The sequence below is a fragment of the Gigantopelta aegis genome, chromosome 14, assembly GCF_016097555.1.
Source record: "Gigantopelta aegis isolate Gae_Host chromosome 14, Gae_host_genome, whole genome shotgun sequence".
Lineage (NCBI taxonomy): Eukaryota > Metazoa > Mollusca > Gastropoda > Neomphalida > Peltospiridae > Gigantopelta > Gigantopelta aegis.
The window spans coordinates 56,255,264-56,280,901 of NC_054712.1; the positions used below are offsets into that span (position 1 = coordinate 56,255,264).

Here is a 25,638-nt window from a genome sequence, read left to right on the forward strand (position 1 = left end):
AAAGGAAAAGACTCTTGTTTTTAAACACTAAGGCATATTTCTCACTATTAGAGCTGTTTATGATCACTGAAATCAAACATTACTTATATTTTATTGTTTAGATTATTGATTTGCATATAACCGAAGTGTTTCTGATCATCCTGAGTTTCTAAAAACGCATGTGTGTCTGAGAAGTAACGGTTATGGGAGTCACATTTTAGTCTATTTTCAAGAGTATTTCAACATCACAGACTCGTGTTTCACTCTGTTGTATCCAGATTTGTTACAAGTTTGTAAATTAACCAAATTTAGTGTCCATTTTCACAGGTTAAAACTAGCTAGGGTCTAGGTGAAACATATGCCACAGTGTTTAAAAACTAGGGTCTGTCCCTGTAATGATTAATAATGATTATTAATAGGCAATGCAGGAGAATATGACTGAAGAACTAATTTTTTCTTTCCATGCATACTGAAACCCACCTTTTACCAACTGCATCGTACCCCGTCTCCTAACCCCCACCGTATTCACTGCAACAGGTCAGAACATCCAAATGCCAACTAAATGGCTGAAGTCTTCCCCTGTGACAGGGAGGCTACCTTTCTTAGTCACATGATCCCATTTTCTTTCTTTTTTCATTGTGAGTGGGTCAGGCTAATGGATAACAAGATATTACCAAATCGACCAAGGTCCATTTTCAAGATGGAATGGAAGGAAGATTTTTCAAGGTTCTCACTGTGGATGTTCAGAGAAGGTGACCATGAAAATACAGCAGGGAAATATAACTGAAAATGTGTAAAATAAACAGTCTGTCGGAGAAAGTATGCAGATAAAACCTTGCATAACGGTTGTGATGCCCATCTGAAATTATCTATTAAAAGATAACTAAAGTACCGGTGAGATACATGATACGCCCATCAGGAGTTTGATGGAAAACCATAGATATTAATGAAAATGTTGCGGGTATGATTCAATTCTAAATATATGAATACAGATAAATTATTGGATTTATTTGTATCACAGTGATCTAGTAATAGTAAGCAACACACCATCATTGCAAGTTGTTCCTACATGTGACGTTTGATGGTCCTGTATGCATCTGTATATAAGATATGGTCCGGACAAGGATTTACTGTTATGTGCAGTAGACCATGAAAAGTAGGTCACAGTGACCTAGTAATAGTACGAGACACACCGCCATCCCAAGTTGTTCCTACATGTGAGGTTTGATTGTCCAATATGCATCTGTATGTAAGATATGGTCCAGACAAGGATTTACTGTTATGTGCAGTAGACTGAAAAGCAGGTCACAGTAATAGTATGCGACACAGCATCATCTAAAGTTGTTCCTACATGTGAGGTCTGATGGTCCTGTATGCATCTGTATGCAAGATATGGTCCGGACAAGAAAAAGTTAACAAACGGACAGTGGACGGACAGACAGCGTGATACCATAATATGACCAATCATAGACGGGCATATAAAAATTCAATTAGAGGCCTGGCAATTAATAGGGATTTTAAATCAAATCCAATCTACTTTATGAGGAAAAAGTTTTTTTGCTAAAAAATAGAAATAAAGGAATTGAAATTAGATAAAAAGCCCCAAAATTGACAATGTGAAATTCTAGCAGTAACTGCCACTCGGAGGCAGATGGCCAGAAACTTATTGTTAAAGACACAGATGCTGCTTTGTTCAACAGCTGTCAAGGAAATAAACGTTTGTTTACTGGCACAATGAAAGACTCCTAATTAGACAGAGTGTAACTTTTTCCAGCAGCAATGTGGTGATCGGTGACAAACTTGGTAAGAAACTTATGATTCATATTATTATTCCTGAAAAAGGGGATTTCTGGATTATATCTGGAACAGTCAAAAATAAACTGAAATGCAAAATGTACTTGCAAAACTGCTTATCAGAAAGTAAATTGAGCATTTTAAGCAGCATATACCATCTGTTTCTTCCCACTTTGAAGCCTTGATAACCATTAGGAAAAATGGCTAAAAGTGGGTCTTATAGACTTAAAGAAAAAAATGAAAGAAGTGAAAAAAAGAAAAAAAAGAAAGAAGAAGCTTGTAATACAAAATTAATTTTCATCCCCTTTCAAGTTCATCTTCTTAGAATTTCTTTCTCTTTCAAATCCAGCCATTCCTCGTAGGGCTGTCCAGACCGGTCTTTAGCCAAGAGTTCGGAGGTAACAGCGCAATGCCCCGAGGCCGCGTTTATGCATAGTTTCTTCAGGTAATGGTGTTGGTATGTGTGCCAGGACATCACCTGCCGACGGCGATCGGCGTTTCTTGTCCACTTCCTTCTGCTGTAGCCAGGCCTCGTATGTCGACGCTCGGTCGAGTTCTTCTTGTTTCCTGAAAAAAATAAATCATGCTGTCCTGTTATCAACGTGTATACCAGTTACTGGTCAAACAACACTAGTTTAGTAGATGGTAGTCCAGACTTGTGGTAAAATATTCGCCTGATGAGCGATTCGTCTGGGATCCATCCCTGTCGGTGGGTCCACTCGGCTATTCTCGTTCCAGCCAGTATATCAAAGGCCATGGTATGTGCTGTTCTGTTTGTGGGATGGGGCATATAAAAGATGTAACAGGTTTCCTCTGTAAGACTGAATGTCAGAATTACCAAATGTTTGACATCCAGTACTATACACGATGATTAATAAATCAATGTGCTCTGGTGATGTCGCTAAACAAAACAAACTATTTTGTTTAACTCTATTCATGTTGTCGGCAGCAAATACTGCCCCATGTTACATCTTCCTGGGAAACTACTGGCAAAATTTGCTGCCAGGTGGAAAGACGCTTATTTAAATCAAATTTCAATCAGTGTCGCCCAACTATCATACTCATTATTAAAATCATTGACACCCACCCAAAATATATATTTTTAATTTTCCAGTGCCAGGGACTAGGCTAGGTATATTTTTTCTTCTGATTTTGAGCATCAAACAAAGAGTTAACGTGTATCCACTGTGTTTCAAACCATATTATGTTTGTGACATTTGTGACAATTATGATTAGGTGTCAAGTATTTTGCATCAGGACCCATTACATTATTGGTGGTCAAAGCCTGTGTATATTCTTTGTGTATCAGTCTATACCAGCAACAGCCATTCTAGCCAATACACACGTTAACATTAGTATGAAAACAAACATACCTGCATTATTATTGACATAAACATGTAAAAACTAAACAAATGCAGGATATTTTATTGTAGTTTTCTCAGATTAATACTAACTTTTGTTCCTCCTCTTGTTTTGCTATTTTCTTTTCCTTCTTTTTCGCATCTGTACTTTTCTTTTCTTTGTCTGTAATTTTGGAAAGCCATTCCTCATATGTCGGAGGACGAGCTGTTTCCTTGAATCTGAAAGAGAAGGAGAGATGAATGTTTAATGACGAGTCAGAACACTGGTCGATCAGCGGCTAGCTAGCAATACCCTGCAACCACACCCCACCACACTGGTCGATCAGCGGCTAGCTAGCAATACCCTGCAACCACACCCCACCACACTGGTCGATCAGCGGCTAGCTAGCAATACCCTGCACCCACACCCCACAACACTGGTCGATCAGCGGCTAGCTAGCAATAGCCTGCAACCACACCCCACCACACTGGTCGATCAGCGGCTAGCTAGCAATAGCCTGCAACCACACCCCACAACACTGGTCGATCAGCGGCTAGCTAGCAATACCCTGCACCCACACCCCACAACACTGGTCGATCAGCGGCTAGCTAGCAATAGCCTGCAACCACACCCCACCACACTGGTCGATCAGCGGCTAGCTAGCAATAGCCTGCAACCACACCCCACCACACTGGTCGATCAGCGGCTAGCTAGCAATAGCCTGCAACCACACCCCACAACACTGGTCGATCAGCGGCTAGCTAGCAATACCCTGCAACCACACCCCACAACACTGGTCGATCAGCGGCTAGCTAGCAATACCCTGCAACCACACCCCACAACACTGGTCGATCAGCGGCTAGCTAGCAATACCCTGCACCCACACCCCACAACACTGGTCGATCAGCGGCTAGCTAGCAATACCCTGGAACCACACCCCACAACACTGGTCGATCAGCGGCTAGCTAGCAATACCCTGTACCCACACCCCACAACACTGGTCGATCAGCGGCTAGCTAGCAATACTCTGCACCCACATCCCAGAATGAAAAGTAGTTTATGTAAAATGTAGTTTGGCATGATCAATGCTTGATCGAAATAATTGTGGTCACAATTTTCAGAAACATGGATTTTTTATTTTTTTTCATATCCTACATTTGCCTCAACTTGTGTGATTTCATTATTGAAAGATATCATTAACTGCACAGCTGATACAAGATACAAGTCTTGTTGACAGTGGAACATAGATAATAATAATGTGTCACAGGAAAAGTTAAGTTTGTTTTATTTAACAACACCACTAGAGCACATTAAGTTTATAAGTCATTGACTATTGGTGTCAAACATTTGGTAATTCTGACATGACTTCAGAGGAAACCTGCTACATTTTTCCATTAGCAGCAAGGGATCTTTTATATGCACTTTCCCAGACAGGACAGTACACACCATGGCCTTTGAAATATCAGTGATGAGGTACTGGTTGGGACATGAAAACCCACAGTCCACCGAGGTGCTGACATGTCACAGAAAGAAAATTAACTAGATGATTGACATGTATTATAAATATATTATTTGCAGCTTTACTTTACATTTAATTATGTTTTGACAGGGTTTCTGCCAGAAATAAATGTTTGGGTATGGTGCTATGGAATTGAATATTTACAATGTGTGTGCTGAATACAACCACAGTTGACAGGGGGTTTGGGGGAGCCTCCCCAAGAAAGAAACGGGGTTAAGTTTAGGGTTAAGAAAATCATTAATTTTGTCAAAAGGTCACAATAAAATCTGCAAAAACATTGGGTATGGCACCATACCCATTTTACCCTCTGGCAGAAACCCTGTTTGAGTATGGTACCAATATTAAAAACAGCTCTCAGCAGCAATGGATTGCTTATCCTCTTTCCAATAGACCTTAATATTTATCTAACAAAAAACCCACACTCCCCAAATTCCAAACTTCATTACCTGGCATATGCTTGGTTATCTACAGAGGCGTTTTCTACGTCTGCAAGAAAATAAATATTATTCATTAGCAACTTTTATACCTGATGCATTCACTCGCCCTCAATCAACCCATACTATCCCACACCACAATCCATTCATCATTCCTTCCATTCAACCAATCAAACCACCCACTCACCCATCCTTTTAAAAAAAAATAGCTAACAAAAAAACTAAATTGTCAGCTAAGAAAAAATATGGCCTGTTGGAAATAAAACAGCACAGGGTGATTGGAGGGTTTGGGATACTGTGTGGAGAATTAGACCTCTGAGAGCATTATAAAATTAAAATTTAACAGAATCTCAAGCCTCGGTTAAATAGAAGACGAGATCATTGTACATATATTTGTCTCATGCATTTTTGGGTAATTTTAGCAGGTGAACTTTTATTTTTATAATTAACTGCTTCTCTCGCAGGCCACTATTTCGAGCCCCGATTAATCGATTGTTCGCATTAAATATTGTACTCTGCACCCACACATCAATCTATCCACCCACCGGTTCACCTACCCACCCAATCATCCAGTCACATCAGTCATCCACCCACCGGTTCACCTATCCACCCAATCATCCAGTCACATCAGTCATTCACCCACCTTTTCACCTACCCACCCAATCATCCAGTCACCCATTCACATCAGTCATCCATCCATCCAGCAATGCACTCACCCATTCACTTAGTCCCACTATCCATCAATCTCACAGAATGGTCTACCCCCCCCCTCCTGCCAATCCCTCTGTATACATACCCACAGAATGGTCTACCCTCCCACTCCCTACATATACATACAAACATAATGGTCTACCCTCCCACTCCCTCTATACATACCCACAGAATGGTCTATCCTCCCACTCCCTACATATACATAGCCACAGAATGGTCTACCCTTCCACTCCCTCCATATACATACCCACAGAATGGTCTACCCTCCCACTCCCTCAATACATACCCACAGAATGGTCTACCCTTCCACTCCCTCTGTATACATACTCACAAAATGGTTTACCCTCCCACTCCCTCTATACATACCCACAGAATGGTCTACCCTCCCACTCCCCGCATATATATAGCCACAGAATGGTCTACCCTTCCACTCCCTCTGTATACATACTCCGAGAATGGTCTACCCTCCCACTCCCTCAATACATACCCACAGAATGGTTTACCCTCCCACTCCCTCTATACATACCCACATAATGGTCTACCCTCCCACTCCCTGCATATATATAGCCACAGAATGGTCTACCCTCCCACTCCCTCAATACATACCCACAGAATGGTCTACCCTTCCACTCCCTCTATACATACTCACAGAATGGTTTACCCTCCCACTCCCTCTATACATACCCACAAAATGGTCTACCCTCCCACTCCCTGCATATATATAGCCACAGAATGGTCTACCCTTCCACTCCCTCTGTATACATACTCCGAGAATGGTCTACCCTCCCACTCCCTCAATACATACCCACAGAATGGTCTACCCTCCCACTCCCTCAATACATACCCACAGAATGGTCTGTCCTCCCACTCCTTGCATATACATAGCCACAAAATGACCTACCCTTCCACTCCCTCCGTATATATACCCACAAAATGGTCTACCCTCCCACTCCCTCTATACATACCCACAGAATGGTCTATCCTCCCACTCCCTGCATATACATAGCCACAGAATGATCTACCCTTCCACTCCCTCTGTATACATACCCACAGAACAGTCCACCCTGCCAATCCTTCTGTATACATACCCACAGAATGGTCTACCCTCCCAGTCCCTCTATTTACATACCCACAGAATGGTCCACCCTCCCAATCCATCTGTATAGACACCCACAGAATGGTCCACCCTCCAGGTCCCTCTTATTTACATACCACAGAACAGTCCATCCTGCCAATCCATCTGTATAGACACCCATAGAATGGTTTACCATCCCAGTCCCTCTATTTACATACGGTCCACCCTGCCAATCCTTCTGTATAGACACCCACAGAATGGTCTACCCTCCAGGTCCCTCTATTTACATACCCACAGAATGGTCCACCCTTCCAATCCTTCTGTATAGACACCCACAGAATGGTCTACCCTCCCAGTCCCTTTATTTACATACCCACAGAACAGTCCACCCTGCCAATCCTTCTGTATACATACCCACAGAATGGTCTACCCTCCCAGTCCCTTTATTTACATACCCACAGAACGGTCCAACATGCCAATCCTTCTGTATAGACACCCACAGAATGGTCTACCCTCCAGGTCCCTCTATTTACATACCCACAGAACGGTCCACCCTTCCAATCCTGCATACATACCCACAGAATGGTCTACCCTCCCAGTCCCTTTATTTACATACCCACAGAACTGTCTACTCTTCCAATCCTTCTGTATACATATCCACTGAATGGTCTACCCTCCCAGTCCCTCTATTTACATACCCATAGAACAGTCTACCCTCCCAGTCCCTCTATTTACATACCCACAGAACGGTCCACCCTCCCAATCCTTCTTTATACATACCCAAAGAATGGTCTATCCTCCCAGTCCATCTATTTACATACCCACAGAACGGTCTACCCTCAAAAATCCTTCTATTTACATACATACAAAATGGTCTACCCTCCCAATCCTTCTGTATACATACCCACAGGATGGTCTATCCTCCCAGTCCCTCCGTATACATTCCCACAGAACTGTCCACCCTTCCAATCCTTGTTTATACATACCCACAGAACTGTCCACCCTGCCAACCCTTCTGTATACATATTCACAGAACTGTCCACCCTGCCAACCCTTCTGTATACATACCCACAGAAATGTCCACCCTGCCAATCCTTCTGTATACATACCCATAGAACTGTCCACCCTGCCAATCCCTCTGTATACATACCCACAGAACTGTCCACCCTCCCAATCCTTCTGCATACATACCCACAGAATGGTCTACCCTCCCAATAATCTGTATACATACCCACAGAATGGTCCACCCTCCCAGTCCCTCTGTATAGATACCCACCGAATGGTCCACCCTCCCAGTCCCTCTGTATACATACCCACAGAATGGTCAACCCTCCCAGTCCCTCTGTATACATACCCACAGAATGGTCTCCACTCTCTCCGTCGTCGACGTCTGAGACACGTATTCCGCAGACCTTCTCGTCCAGCATATTGCGGTACTCCTCGCGTTTCTTCACCCCGACGTGCTCGCCTCGTTTGGGTGAGTCGAAGCAGGTCGTCTCATACTCCTGCGGCGGGAGAAACTTGCTGAAGTAGATCTGGGCCCGCCTTCCCCGCATCCACACCTTGAGCTTTGAGTCGTAATACTGGTGCGCCATCAGAGGCACCGGCTTCGAGGGGACCATCTTGTTAGCGCGGCCCTGCCACCGGAACTGGAACAGGTGTCGCTCACAGACCTTGTGGCCAAACTTGTTGGCTATCGTCAGAGGAGTGTGACCTTCACTGTCTTCTGCGTCTATATTTCCTCCTACAAAAACCCCCACCTAAATCATTATCAATTATATCTTAAAACTAGGGGTGTAACGAATATACATGGTGGCGAATATGATACATATCATAAATATGAGGTGAAGAATACAAATATTTATTCACGTCCATGAATACAAAAGTGGAAAGGTTTGGCACAAAGGAAGAACAGTATTTATTTATTTATTTAAAGTAAAAACTGATTAATCATGGGTGTGTCTATTGTCCAGTCCAGAATCATGTTCTTTTTAAGTAACACTATAGCATGTTCACATTTTAACAGGAACGACCAGCAGTTTAAGGGAGCTTTGGTTTTTTATATGTATTAATCAATTTAAAACCATATTTGTATTGCCAATTTATTTTGCTTTAATCAGCTATTTAGAATGAATGAATGTTTAACGACACCCCAGTACGAAAAAATACATCGGGTGCTATTGGGTGTCTAACATGCTGGCATATTGAAATTACATTGTATATACTAACAAAATAGGTTCGCCCATGACTATGTGATGTCAAACATGGTTCTTTTATAGTCTAAGTGACATCAAGGTACTCGTAGGGTACCAGTCCAATGCACTGAACAAAAAATGGATCAGTCTTTGTGTTTAATCTAATACAAAACAGGTCTGGACGTTATCAAAGCAATCAAATTAGTATAGCGTTTTGGTTAATGTGAATTGGAAACAAATTATACAGTTAACATTACATAATTTTTATATGTATTCATGTATTTGGTTCAGCTAGTGACAAATATGAATGCAACTACAATACAGATCGCTGTTTGGTGCACTGAATATTAGAGTATATCATTACAACCCTACTTAAAACGAAGAAAATTTACAGATTATTTGGAACACGACTGCTATAGATACTATATTTACTGTATTTGACTGGAAATTGGCCCATGTCTTTGAATACGACCCCCTCCTTTTTGACAGCATTTAAGAAATTAGGTCCTAATTAGTAAATATGCCCCCACCTTCCAATTCATTTAACTAAAAAAGTTACAAAAAATAAATAAATAAATAATATCAAAAACCCCATCTCACCTCAGCAGTGATACTAGTACATTGTGCATTTTCTGGTCTATCTTTGAATAATATAAACAGGTATCTGATATCCAATAAAGATTTTATACACAAAGAATAACAACCAATACAACAATAAAATTTGCCTTTCTCCAGCAACAGGTCGATAATGTCACCCTTTCCTCGCGACGAAGCCAGGTGAAGAGCTGTACGCCCCATCGGGGTTGTCGCATTCACATCCGCACCAGCTGTAGAAAAGCAAAAAATAATAATTAAGAGAAGTGCTAATTAAATCCCATAACATATAATATGATACAAGTGATAAAGTAACATTCACAATAATACCAGCTGTATTAGAAAGGATAGCGATAATTAAATCCCATAACATATAATATGATACAAGTGATAAAGTAACATTCACAATAACACCAGCTGTATTAGAAAGGATAGCGATAATTAAATCCCATAATATATAATTATGATACTTGTGATAAAATAACATACACACAGACACCAGCTGTATTAAAAACAAAAAATTAAATAAAAATAATAATAAATTAATTATAAAGCCACTGACCTTAGTCATTAGGAAGTACAAAATACACTAAACAACATTAAGAGCAATTAGATACTTTTTTGTTTTGTTTAAAGGAAACATGACACGAGACCATATTATAGCTCATTTTAAAAGAAAAATGATATAAAAATAATATACAAATAACTTTATAACAATAAAATACGTGTAGTTAACTTAAAATGAAGAAATTATGCTAATCAGTATCAAAGTACGATTTATGCATATTTCTTCGTGAGCGTTCGGAAAAAAAGGGAAGTGACGTCAGAGCCGCTGTACTCTTCCATTGTTGTTAACTGTTTATATATGGAGTAAGGGGCGTACGATCTTTTCAGTCCAACAGTGCCGTACTGCGCGGACTTTGGGTGTAAAAATAAACAGTTTAAACGATCGGGATTGTCTTTTTATGGTTTTCCAAAGGATTGTATCCGAAGAAAGACGCGTGTATTTTATCGCAAAAGAAAAGATTGGACACCAACACCGCATAGTACTTTGGTGTCAGCCTATTTACAGCCCGGAGCCCGAACGTTACCCGGAGACAAAAACAGTACTCGGTTGCGAATGCCGAGGTGTACATTGTACATATTTGGCACAAAGATACACCTCAGCATGATGTATTTATATATGTTAAAACAAAAATTTATAATTTTTTATTTATTTATTTTTTTGAAAAAAAGAAAGATTTTTCATGTTAGGGCTGTAGGCCTACATAACAAAATCTGTATTCACCGTCCGAAGAAGGAAACGTCAATAAGTAATTAAATATGGCATATACAAACATGGGATTTGGCACGAGGATACATCTCAGTACGATGTATTTAAATATGTTTTTAAAAAACGTGTAGAAAACAATAATAATTTTAAAATAATGTTTTTAATCTTCGGGCGGAATACGTCACAAAAACGTTCCTCATCGCCCGAAGCCCCAAAGCAACACGAAGTTTTAATACAAAATAAACCACTACTGTCGGTGTCGAAATAACTATTATGTTTCATCCACGGGCTGACTTGAGAATCGGAGTGTTGTTTTAGTTAATTGGTCCTTTCTTTCCGTGGCCTGCACATGTGATTCCTGATTGGCAGGTGTATATTGCAGGGTATCGACCAGGTAAGTGATTACCACGGTCTAGACATACGTACAAAATACGTGCCAGTTTTTTAAAGATCACAGGGTATTGTGGCGTAACCTGTCGCGACTATAGTACAATGTTAATGGACATTATCAGCCGCCCTGCTTCATTACTGTAAATAATGCTGTAAAATCCTTGATTAAGTAGACTTTCCCATCTAAAATTACAAAACTGACCCATTACGTAGTACCAAAGAAAAGAAAATTATCACTTGGGTATCGTGAGTGGTCGTTTTTACTCTAACGCACCCTACCAATAGGCCTAATAATATGCTACTTTTTTTTATGAGAGAAAAATACTATAACCCCATTTCGTTCTATTGATGCAAATAGAAATATATTTAGTTTAAAAGTTGATTATACTCTCAAGTCATTTATGTTGTTTTACAAGTCAGGTTAATGAAAGTGAAGCGCCTTGTCGTAAATTAGAGCGTTTGTTTACACTGTGCATACAGATTTCATTATGTACAGCCCGAACATAAAAAATGCGATATTTTCTAAAAAAAAACCACACCAAATTTTTTTTTGTCCAACATTTATATTTTTTACATATTTAAATACATCATATCGAGGTGTATCTTTATGCTAAATATGAACAGTATACACCTCGGCATTAGCATCCGAGTTTTGGTTTTGTCTCCGGGTTACTTTCGGGCTCCGGGCTGTAAATTGGTCGACCGGTCTGGTCTGGCACCATCAGTTTCTCCACCCTCCGACTCGCTATCCGTTTTTTCTTCAGTATCACAGTTGTAAGTAAATGTGTGTCTTTCTTCATTTACTAACAGCTCATATTGATACGGCAAAACGTTTTGCGAACGAACACTCATTGTTTTGGTAAGCTATGCAAGACTTAGATTCTTTATGAGTGGTACGGACTAATGCTTTTAAGTGTAAGGCTTCAGATCAAGGGACGCGTCTCTGACGTCACGGACCTCGTGATTGCCCTGCTCATTAAAGATCGGCAATTTCCGCTAAGAGCTCGTATCTGGGGTTCTTTTATGGAGATATTTTAAGTAATTAATTTTTTATAATTTTTTTTTTTAGGTGATTCAATTTATAATTAATTGTACATGGTTGGTGCCAAATATGGTTTACGTGACATGTTTCCTTTAAATATAATTTTTTTAAAACCCCAGCTTCTTCCATTGATGTGGATTATATTCAATTGTTTTCCCATATGGCATGGGTTCTTTAGGCCATAGACATTTTTTTAATTGCAGGGTTTGCATTTTTGTAATTATTATAGAAGTGATATAAAGCTGTATAATTTGGAACCAAATAAAAAATTAGCTTTTTAAACATTGATTGTTTTTGTCTGTAAAAACCATGATTTTGGAAATCACCAACGCTAGCTGTCAACTCTCTACATTATGCTGATCCCCGACTCTATACCTTCGTCGATGAGCCTGGCGACCATCTCGGTGTGACCGCGGTGTGCGGCGACGATCATCGCAAGATCCGCCCTCGACGACACCCACTGTTTGCGAGCCCGTGCCGGCATGTACTCGCTGTTCGGAGTCTTGTACTCCGTGTCCTGGGTGACGCCCAGCTGGAAAACCTGACAAACAAAAACACACAGCTCAGGACTCAAACTTGAAATTTTTTTACGTATGACAATTTGCTCACACACATTGTATGACAATTTCCTGACACACATTGTATGACAATTTGCTCACACACATTGTATGACAATTTCCTGACACACATTGTAGGACAATTTGCTCACACACATTGTATGACAATTTCCTGACACACATTGTATGACAATTTGCTCACACACATTGTATGACAATTTCCTGACACACATTGTAGGACAATTTGCTCACACACATTGTATGACAATTTGCTCACACACATTGTATGACAGTTTGGAGCCTGCCTATACAGCAATTCTGAACCAGTGTGTTTTACAACATAGGAACACAAAATTAAAAACAAAACATTATCTACTCAACTGATGGCAATAATGGTTACCTATAGTCCATCACACAGGGAACACTTTTTTCATACTATGGATTGTAGCCTACTACAAGTTCTTTATTTCTTAGCAAATTGCACACAAAAATAGTATTTTATTGTTATTTCCAAAACACTTTTACTTTTCATCTTAAGTCAAAAACAATTTTGTAGTAGGATGGGACGGGCTATAGTCAATGTGGTAAAAACAACCTGTCATCAGTAAAGCCCCTAACCTACATATACATATATGCCAATTCGTACCACAGCTACAACAATTACCATCAGTGGCGTTGTTAAATTCGAGCCCTAAAATGTTACAGCTGCAATCTCATGGTACCACATTATAACATCATTTACTCAGAAGGAGAGGAACATTTGTTTAATGACACCCCAGCACATGTTTAACTCTGGCTATTTACTGTCAGACATATACTTGAAACAAACAGTACGTAACAGGGCCTTTGACAGAGGACCTATTGGCATTTTACAAGCTTATCAAACAGGGCTTTTTTTATTTTATTTTATTTTAACATGGTGAAATAATTTTATGTAATAACTGATATTTTTTAATAAATTAACTGGGGTTTTTGCAATTTTTGAAGTTTCATAAAAAAAATTGACAAATTTTCTGCTCACCCAGAGCTAACCGTGTCAAGATTGATCAATCCTTTGATAAGACTCTTGTGAAAAGGGGCAGGGGGGGTTCAGAGTTCGAACCCAATCCCTTGTATAAATTTCCCAGGGAAGCAGGACTCAACACCCCATATACAGAAACTCTGTTTGCTACAGGGCTGGGAATTGGTGAGCTGTAAAAAAGAGGAAATCTAGAGGCATCCCGGAAATTCTTCAAATCCTAGGTTAAAATCTGTGCCATCTGACACATTTTGGAGGAAAGGACGATTAAAATGTGAGGAAACGCAACATTCCATGAGAGGAAAACAGCCAATCCAAGGAGAAATCCCACCCCTGTTGCTGCCATCTAGACCCCCCCCCCCCCCCCCCGCATAGATTCCTGAGCACACCCCTGATGATATTCTGCACCTCAAACTAGCCATCTACCAGTGAGCTACATGCATATATCCAGCCTCATCATTAAAGTCGTAATATCTCATTATGGGTCATACACGATGGTGTCAACAAGTTTTACACACTAATACAAGTACATGTATATATCCAGCCTCATCATTAAAGTCGTAATATCTCATTATGGGTCATACACGATGGTGTCAACAAGTTTTACACACTAATACAAGTACATGTATATATCCAGCCTCATCGTTAAAGTCGTAATATCTCATTATGGGTCATACACGATGGTGTCAACAAGTTTTACACACTAATACAAGTACATGTGTATATCCAGCCTCATCATTAAAGTCGTAATATCTCATTATGGGTCATACACGATGGTGTCAACAAGTTTTACACACTAATACAAGTACATGTATATATCCAGCCTCATCGTTAAAGTCGTAGTATCTCATTATGGGTCATACACGATGGTGTCAATTAACAAGTTTTACACACTAATACAAGTACATGTATATATCCAGCCTCATCGTTAAAGTCGTAATATCTCATTATGGGTCATACACGATGGTGTCAACAAGTTTTACACACTAATACAAGTACATGTATATATCCAGCCTCATCATTAAAGTCGTAATATCTCATTATGGGTCATACACGATGGTGTCAATCAACAAGTTTTACACACTAATACAAGTACATGTATATATCCAGCCTCATCATTAAAGTCGTAATATCTCATTATGGGTCATACACGATGGTGTCAACAAGTTTTACACACTAATACAAGTACATGTATATATCCAGCCTCATCATTAAAGTCGTAATATCTCATTATGGGTCATACACGATGGTGTCAACAAGTTTTACACACTAATACAAGTACATGTATATATCCAGCCTCATCATTAAAGTCGTAATATCTCATTATGGGTCATACACGATGGTGTCAACAAGTTTTACACACTAATACAAGTACATGTATATATCCAGCCTCATTAAAGTCGTAATATCTCATTATGGGTCATACACGATGGTGTTAACAAGTTTTACACACTAATACAAGTACATGTATATATCCAGCCTCATCATTAAAGTCGTAATATCTCATTATGGGTCATACACGATGGTGTCAACAAGTTTTACACACTAATACAAGTACATGTATATATCCAGCCTCATCATTAAAGTCGTAATATCTCATTATGGGTCATACACGATGGTGTCAACAAGTTTTACACACTAATACAAGTACATGTATATATCCAGCCTCATTAAAGTCGTAATATCTCATTATGGGTCATATACGATGGTTTCAACAAGTTTTACACACTAATACAAGTACATGTAGGCTATAGTGTGGTTGTTAATTCATACTGAATGTTGTCAAACATGGTGGAACGGACAAGTTTTAAAGAGACTGTCCTCCATTTACCTCCACTGTAACATGTTACTGACTAACAGAGCCTTTTTAATGACTAAAATTACATATTTAATATGAAGGTTGATGACAGTCACTTTTCGCACCCTTGTTTTGGCTTCGTAGACAATAAATATAGCATATCTTACTGTAATTTCACTTATAAAGGCCATAATTTGTAAACAGTACAATTTTTTAATTACAAGATTTTCTTCAAACACATTCAGGTATATTAGTTATGTTAAAAAAAAAAACAAGTAAATATCTTGTATTGTAATTTTCCAGCATTCTTAAAACGGAAACGTCATATACCCAGTTTCTTGTTATTTTAAAGTGATGCATGGATGACGTCATTCAAATTCAATTAACTTAGTAACAATACTTCGGCACATTAAAATAAAAACCGGTCTACTGACTTTGACCCCTGTCAAAATTCTATAATGAGCAGAAAATGATGTTTACAGGTCGGTATGTTTTTATTTTTCATAATTCTGGACAAAATATTAAAAGTCTTAAAACTACATTTCCTGGAATATTTTTATTATTTAAGCAAATAGAAGAGAAAATCCAATCACGTTTGGTGCATATATGATCCTGCACTCCGCACTGGTTTCACTACGCTGGCTTATCCAGGTCAAAAACAAAGCCAGTATTTTGAAAGTGGGACACTTTTGACGGGCTCGTACCGATATCGGTTTTCATTGGCTTATCACAAGTATAGAATTCCCCAACAAGAGATCACGTGAGATTTTGCAATTTTTGAACAAATTTATCTGTCTTGATTGAGGGGTCGTCTCAGATCTCCAAAACATATTTATATCCATAGAGGTATGGTACAACGCCTTTCCAGGGGTCGGGGAGTGGGGGATTTGCCTTGAAATTTTGACAGTGGCCAGCTGTTGGCACACACGTTACATGTAAGGGGGTGTTACTAATTACGTAACGCTCTAGGGGTAGAGGAAGAGGGTACTGTGTTCGATTTACGTAACATTTTTCAAGACTATATGTTATTTTTATTCATTACTTAGACCTAAAAAGGTGTTTTTTGGAAATGCTAGTCTAGGATCGATCCCCATCGGCGGGTATACAAAAAGACCATGGTACATGGTATCCTGTCTGTGGGATGGTACATATAAACGATCCCTTGCTAAAAAAAAAATGTAGCGGGTTTCCAAGGCGCGTGTGCAGGGATTTCAGCGGGGTTGGGGTTATAGACTGTGGCTATTAATACCCATTCAATGTCGTTAAAGACAACCGCCTCGATTAGCTCTCTCCACTGCGACCAAATCTTCATGATAAGAGTTGCTCCGACCACTATGTCATTGGCCCGCACATCTGTGTTATCCAGCAAGTCACCTGAAACAAGCAAATATTCACTGTGATGTATATAGAGATAATTATTATACGAGCTTGTGTGTCATACTGATTTTACGAAACGAGTGTCAGGATGCTTGTATTGCCAGAGCAAGAACGAGGGTAATACATGAATTACATGTCATGAGTTACATATAATCGGTGCGACTCGTACACGAGTGTAATAATTTCTTTATTATCCATATTATGAATTTTTATGAATGACTGCATGTGTCAAAACTTTTCAAACGTAATTACATGTCTATAGGAGACGACAAAATGATGTCATTTTGTTAAGCGAGCTAAGACTGGGGAAGCCATATTATGTTATGATGTCGCTTTCCAAAATGATATCATTTGTTGTGCACGTGAAATAATTATGACACATATGTGTCGTACTGGTTATATTTCCCTGTATATCTTGAACTATGTGGATAATAAATTTATATATAACTGATTTATTGTTTTGGCAGATGTACAAATTAAGTTTTAAAAAAAATACATCTAGATAAATTATTAACAGTAATGTTTAAAGCTGCAAAACTGAGTGTACTTTTTATTTAATTTACCATTTAGATTCAACTATTTTATAATAAAAAAAATTATTTTATCTTTGCATGCCATTTTTCTAAAATGTTTAAAACAGGCCTCTGAGAATAAAAAACTTGTGCAACCTGTTTACCTTTTGCGCAATGCATTATGTCCATGAGAATGGTACCCTACAGGTGGCGCAACGCATTATGTCCATGAGAATGGTACCCTACAGGTGGCGCAACGCATTATGTCCATGAGAATGGTACCCTACAGGTGGCGCAAATTATATTTGCATGAGCAATATACAAACAAAATCATTGTTATCACAATTTTTAAAGGGTTGTTTAAAGTATTAAAAACAATCGACTAGAGTGGAGTTTATCCAGACAAATGCCTGCCATACAGTAATTGAAACCAAATCACTCAACTAAGAACCTGTCAAATTTCTTCAACATTAGCATTGCTCACTGTCCCTGAATGTACATGTAGGGCAGATGTCATAACCAGACCTGTCAACCCTCCCGGATTCCGCTGGAGTCTCCCGGTATTTGATCAAATCTCCTTACCCCTGTGCGGGAGACAGTTTCTCCTGTTAAATGACATTTTTGTAAGCATAAAAAAAAATCGATCCTCTTTTGTCAAAATAACAGAAGGGAAGTAACTCTGCCTTTTTTTCTCATTCGGAAAATGTCGACTACTTTCGGTTTCCGAGAATGTAACAGGCCGAATTGTCCCGACTGTTTAACCTTTGCCGAAGTGAGAATTGTGGGATAGCCTATTTATATTGTTAAAAAAGCACATGGAGTTTATAAAATGATGTGTTATTATAATGTTTGTTGTCATCGTAATGGCTACGAAGCGTGTTGCCGCTAATTAAACAGGCTGTGTATTGACATTCAGTGTTGCCATATAAAACAAAAAAAACTATCCAATTTAGTTCCAATAGCCGATGATAAGATTAAAAATCAATGTGCTCTAGTGGCGTCGTTAAATAAAACAAACTTTACTTTTAATAACACCTCTGAATTGTAAAATGTCTTCCCACTGGATTACATAATGCAACTATGACAAATCTGAGTTGACAGCGATACACACGATGCATGTTAAAATCACATGTCACAGCAAGACAACGAAAAGACCAATTAGCTGTATAAACATACTTGTGTCAGTTAATTTTGTATGTTTGTGCGGTAAAATGTTGGTTATAAGGGTACACTTCAAGAAATTATTTTTGTACAATTAAAAAATGTTGTTTGACATTGACATAAAGTTACTCACGGAAATGGGTATAATTCCGGTATATTTCACACGATGTCCGTAATGAGGTTTTACTTATGATTAATGAAAATACAATGTTTATTGCATCATTATAATGATTTTAAATCAGTACCACGCCACCGTTCCTCATTATAGTAAAAACTGAATATTAATTTATAAGATTTATATAAATTTGTCTTTGGTACTTAGGTACACTAACCACAAATGATAATGTAACGCAACCTGTAAGGCTGTAAGTGTAATACCGTAAATGTACTAATTAAATTTTTTATTTCTTGTTCATGTTCTTAACATTTTTGGATAAAATATTTTTTTTTTTTTAAATATGTATTAAATCATAATAATATTTAAACTTTTTTTTTTTAATGCCAAGATCTAAAGTTAAGAAGTATATATGACATTATAAAGTATTCATATAACTTATTGTAATAATTTTTTTTTTAAATCTTGCGATTTTGGGTTAAATTGTGTGAATTTAAAAAATCTCCTGCTTTTTGACCAAATCTCCTGCTTTTTCAACACACACCTCCTGCTTTCTCTTGACTAAAGGTTGACAGGTCTGGTCATAACGGCTTAAGAAATGTATCAGATGACCTATTACATGTACATGTAGGTTTTTTTTAACAAGCCAGCTTTTTGGTTAGAACTTTCTGATGATTGGAAGGGAACAACTCAAATTATAATCAAAACAGCCCTAGTACAAAACGGCCCTGAAAATAATTGGTCAAAATAGCCCTAAAAAAGTCAAAACGGCCAAACTTAAACTTGAAAACGGCCCTTAAGAAAAGTCAAAATGGCCAAAGTGAAAAAGTCAAAACGGCTCTTAATAAAAGTCAAGACTGCCCTAAATATACAACAACAGAAATACATTTATTTCATATATGCTAATATGTCAAGAAATGTTATTTATTACTTGTGAAATACTCTAAATAAATACTGTAAGTTTGGTTGAATAAACAAAAGTTAGATTAAAATCACTATGTGTATCTAGTACAAATCTGTACTTATATTTTAATTATACTAGCTGTTTACTGTAAGTTTTGGAGAAACATTAAAAATGAATGAATGAATGAATGAACGAACGAATGAATGTTTAACAATACCCCAGCACAAAAATGCACATTAATTGGCTACTGGGTGTTACATATTGTTAGTGCACCCCCATTGAAAATAAAACATTACTGTGTTGATTTGACAAAGAATAATTAACACTGCCTGAATAATGGCACACCAACAGAAGCATATCACACCTGGTCATGTCTGGACATACACATGGTCTCTGACAAAATAGCCCCTATATGTGAGTGGAATGTCCTGAATGACTTTGGTTAAAAAAAAAAAAAAAAATAAAAAAATAATATTAATAATAATAAAATAATAATAATAATAATACATAAATTTTCTTTGGCAGTTTTGACTATTTCTTTTGGCCATTTTGACTTCTTTCTTCAGCCATTTTGACTTCTTTCTTCGGCCATTTTGACTTTTTTCTTTGGCCATTTTGACTTACATGTTCAGGGCCGTTTCATCTTGGGGCCATTTTGACGGCATACCGAACAACTGACCTTCATCCAGGTAACTAATTCTCTGGAGATGAAAGGGAATTCCAGTAATGAATTCCATGTAATTCTTCAGCTCTGTGACTTTCATTTCATTGTAAACTTCTGGGAGGCGAAACGTTTCTTCTGTAGCTTCAACTTTCACATTTATCTTGAAGTAGTTTCGCAGTTTCCCAGCAGATGTCACCCCTCTGTTCTTATTAGTCTTCATGGTTACTGTAAAATACAGAATATTTAACCTATACTTGTATTTATCAATTCAAGATCATTACAGATTCAGAGGTCTTGGTTTTATGTGGCTTCCAGAAATTGCTGCTGACTTTCAGTACCGGCCTCAGTGGTGTCCTGGTTAAGTCATTGGACATCAGGCTGGTAGGTACAGATTTTGCAGCCCGGTACCGACTCCCACCCAGAGCGAGTGTTAACGACTAAATGGGTAAAACCAATACACCCACTTCTCTCTCACTAACCATTAACAACTAACAACTATACCCCACTGTCCTGGACAGACAACCTAGATAGCCGAGGTGTGTGCCCAGGATAGCATACTTGAACCTTAATTGGATATATGCACAAAAATAAGTTCAAATGAATGAAGGAATGACTTTCAGTAAGGTTTTATCGATCCGATTTCTCATAAATACCTTTTTCCATATTTTAACTTATATTTGACCTGCACTACCTTCACCAAATCTCCAAAAGCTGCCTTCAGAATTCTGATCATCTTGAGGCAGTAATTTTGTAAAAACAAAGTAAATACGTATGATAATGACAGAAATGCTGCACAGATAAATTTTTCAACAGCTTTTTGCAGCAGCACAGTTGCTATATGTAACTGCTTTCGCTAATTTCGAGGGCTGCAAATGTGAATATATGAGCTGAATATGGCTAATATATTTTATTATGAAAACAAAATTTTTAAAAATTAAATTGAAATGTTAAATTTGGTGAATATAATATTATTTATTATTTCATTTTTAAATTGCCAAACCTGAATGAAATGTATTTTTACAGAATAAAAAGAATAAAGTTAATTATGACATCAGTAATCTTTGGCTGTTTCAGCCAATTCATGCATACTACATGTATTTTGGAACAAGTCCAATTAAAAATGTTCAATTAACAGTGAACAAATCTGGAAAAAAATAATGTCAATGTCTCTAACTGCGTTATGCTTCCAACTCCGTTCAGTTTGTTTTCTCGTGCATGGTTCACAAGATCAACATCCGATTTGTTGTCTGCTTGTCATTCATTTGTGAGGTTTTTCTTCACAGTTCTAGAACATTTCCAATGACAATAAAGTTCAGACAAGTAAGTATCTAAATACAAAACTTTACAAACCCCTAAAACCATTGATTTTACAAAGTCATTTTTGTTTATTTCTTAAAATTACCAATGTCGGGTCCACATGACTCATAGAAATTGACTTAAAATGAAGAAAGATGAATTAACATTCAGTGCATGTCACATGACCCCACATATGCCAGATCAACAAGGCCAAATCATTTAATTTTTATGATTTTTAAGCCCCATATTGTTAGAATTTTGAACATATAAATTGTGTTAGAATCAATTTATTAAAACAAAGATATTTTACCATCTATTCATTGGTACGAACGTAATGCCTATCAGTATTGACATTAAGTGTTAGCGATGGGTGTCGATCGGTATTGGTAAAATGTGGCCTGGACTTGACCGCTTGACAAACTGATTTTTTTCTTTAAAAAGAAATTTAAACAAAGTGTTTGTCAACTGTGCATAGTAAGAAACATACTTTTTTTCAAGTAATGGCCTTAAAAATTGAAAATGGCGAACCGCACATGTGTGGTATGATACTTTATGCAAACAGTGCCCAAACGCAGTTAGAAACGTTGTTTGCTGGAGGGTGTATCGGTGCGTCCGGTGATTAGGCGCATTTGGTATTTTGCTTAAGTATCCTTAGGAGGTTACCGGCCTCGGTGGCGTCGTGGCAGGCCATCGGTCTACAGGCTGGTAGGTACTGGGTTCAGATCCCAGTCGAGGCATGGGATTTTTAATCCACTCCAAACCCTGAGAGAGTGCTCCGCAAGGCTCAATGGGTAGGTGTAAACCACTTGCACCTACCAGTGATCCATATAACTGGTTCAACAAAGGCCATGGTTTGTGCTATCCTGCCTGTGGGAAGTGCAAATAAAAGATCCCTTGCTGCTAATCGGAAGAGTAGCCCATGTAGTGGCGACAGCGGGTTTCCTCTCAAAATCTGTGTAGTCCTTAACCATATGTCTGACACCATATAACCGTAAATAAAATGTGTTGAGTGCGTCGTTAAATAAAACACTTCTTTCTTTCTATCCTTAGGAGGTTGTCATGTTGTCAGTGTTTTTAACAAATTAAAGTTCAATTCCTTTTTCAATGGTTAATCAAGTATCAACATATGTATTGTTACGGTTATAATTAAAAATTATTAGAATTATCAATAATTATATATAATTTCAAAATAAATCATTCACCTGCTTTTGTGTATATAAACGTGAAGTACTGTAGGTCAGCCTTATTGATATTAAGAATGTTAAAACCAGTCTAAAAACACCTTTCCCACATTTTAAAAATGATAGTAAATGGTATAATAACTTTTTTTGGTTATTTTTATTTAAACTGAAAAGGAAAACACAGAAAAATGCAAACAAAACAAAAGTTTTACACCTTAATTGACAGTCATTCCAGTTCACAATTGTCACATTGTTAGTTATAAAAAATAAAAGCGAAATAAGATCCATGTGTGTGCATAATCTACCTGAGAAAAAAATCCATATATATATAGGCATCTTAGCCATGCATGACAATGAACATGTATGCATTTGCAGTACTTACTGACACTGTGCCACTCAAGAAAACGATTCTTAAATTGATCATGAGATGGGTCAAGTGTGATCGTTCATTTCCACAGTAATATTTTTAACAAGACAAAACAAAGAAGTACTAAAATAATCCTGGGACAATAGTGTAACATTTGTGGTCTCCAAAGTGAGTTCATGGGTAAATAGTGGGATCACCGATCCACACCTACTGCGCCGAATCACTGGACAAGGAGTGTCTACATTTATACACAATTTTAAAATATTCATTACTACAGATATAAGACAATTTGAAGTGTATTTCAGATTATGCACTGCTTCATTGGTGAGAGACACATTTCAGTATTCACATAGAATGCTTAGGTACACCAATACACTGGACAGCACTGTGTGTAAATAAATCAAAAAATTAAAATGGCTGCAGATGTTTATCAATACAGGCATCGAAATAAGTCAAGAACGGTCGTTCAGGTTACCGGGAGGTTACATGTAAGAAAAGTTGAGAATGGTGTTTTGTTCTCAACAAATGATTTGTTTCCAAATGTAAACCAGGCACTGAATGGCGCAGTCCGGACTTCCGCGTTTCATTTTCTTGTAAGGAATTGCATCGATGTTTGTGCGCACTTGTGCAATTGCAAGCAATTATAGTCATTCCACGTTTAAGCAGTGTCCTCTAGACAAATTTACTTCTGCGTTTCGTTTTCTCGTATGAAATTGCACTGATGTTCGTGCACACTTGTGCAATTGCAAAGCATTTTCGCCAATCCACGTTTTAAGCAGCACCCACTAGATAAATTTACTTCCAAATTTCGTTAGTTGTAACGATAACAGGAATTCAATTCGAAGGATCGTGAAGCGTCCTATTAATGGGAAAATGGCTACACCGCACCAGCATTGTAATTGCACAATCAATTTGATTATTTGATCTATTTCCATATTCAATTAACTACAAATATCAATTAATAGCAAGTACTTCCTGGTTCGGAATTATTGTGTTGTCAAACTTCATCATCATGCGTGCACAGATTCGTAATTAACAAGCTGTATGTAAAATAGGATGCTTCTTGACTTAGGACGCTTTTTAATCTTTAGCGATAGTTGTGGTAACCTACAGGTTACCAGGCTATATTTTGTGATAACCAGACACAATGCTTATTTCGATGCCTGCAATATAACATTTACTGGAATGGGTGGACGTTTTGCCATTCGAGGTCTGTTTCATTTAACCAAACAGTCCTGCAGTATTTAAATAACTAAAATCATTATTTTCAAAATGTGTAGGCTATGATCAAATTACACCCAAACGTTACCTTGGCTTGTAAAGAAAAAATTGTCATAATACAATAACAAGAAAATTATCTACACGTCAGCATAGACATTGATTATGTAATTTCCATGACAGTTTCAGAAACAAACAAAATAGCATATATTTTTCATTCGGTGTAAATTTGTCGTTTTAGAACTTCGATTTCCTCCATCTTGTTTACTTGGAGCACCATAGTTTCCTAGACCGCAGTAAATAACTGATTTGGTTTGCTACAGGTAAAATGCCAATTAGAACATAAACTCGGGATACTTACCGGACCGACTCGAGCTTTGTACATTAAATTTTCATTCTGGAATGGAATGGAAACACTATTAACGTGCACATATCATCTCGGTTTTTTTTGTTTGTTTTTGTTTAACGACATAACAATAGAGAACCATGATTAATTAAACATTTATAATTCTGACACGAAGGCCTTGTCATCTGACAGAGGAAACCAGCCTCGGTGGCGTCGTGGTTAGGCCTACAGGCTGGTAGGTACTGGGTTCGGATCCCAGTCGAGGCATGGGATTTTTAATCTAGATACCGATTTGAAACCCTGAGTGAGTGCTCCGCAAAGGCCATGGTTTGTGTTATCATGCCTGTAGGAAGCGCAAGTAAAAAAATCCCTTGCTGCCTGTCGTAAAAGAGTAGCCTATGTGGCGACAGCGTGTTTCCCCTAAAAAAACAACAATGTCAGAATGACCATATGTTTGACGCCCAATAGCCGATGATAAGATGAAAATCAATGCATGTGCTCTAGTGGCGTCGTTAAATAAAACAAACTTTACTTTACTTTACTTTACTGACAGAGGAAACCCACTACATTTTTCCTAATGCAACAAGCTAGGGATCTTTTATATGCACTTTCTCACAGACAGGAAAGCACATACCACGAGGCATTTGACCAGTTGTGGTGCACTGGATGGAACGAACAACAACAACAACAAAAAAACCCTAATCAGTTGAATAGATCGACCGAGGTGGCTCGATCCTGGGACGCAAGCATCTCTTGAAACTAGTCCGAACGGACATG

At 38.0% G+C, this 25,638-nt stretch overlaps 1 protein-coding gene across 1 annotated transcript; it reads right to left on the minus strand.

Moving 5' to 3' along the window:
• Window positions 1-1,352: 1,352 nt before the first annotated feature.
• Window positions 1,353-24,798, minus strand: LOC121388539. The gene is given in 10 exon segments (XM_041519915.1): window positions 1,353-2,155; window positions 2,157-2,340; window positions 3,228-3,353; window positions 5,080-5,119; window positions 8,208-8,597; window positions 9,774-9,875; window positions 12,723-12,888; window positions 16,970-17,094; window positions 20,469-20,678; window positions 24,607-24,798. Coding segments are annotated over 9 exon segments (1,407 nt in total). The 5' UTR covers window positions 20,674-20,678; window positions 24,607-24,798; the 3' UTR covers window positions 1,353-2,086.
• Window positions 24,799-25,638: the final 840 nt, after the last annotated feature.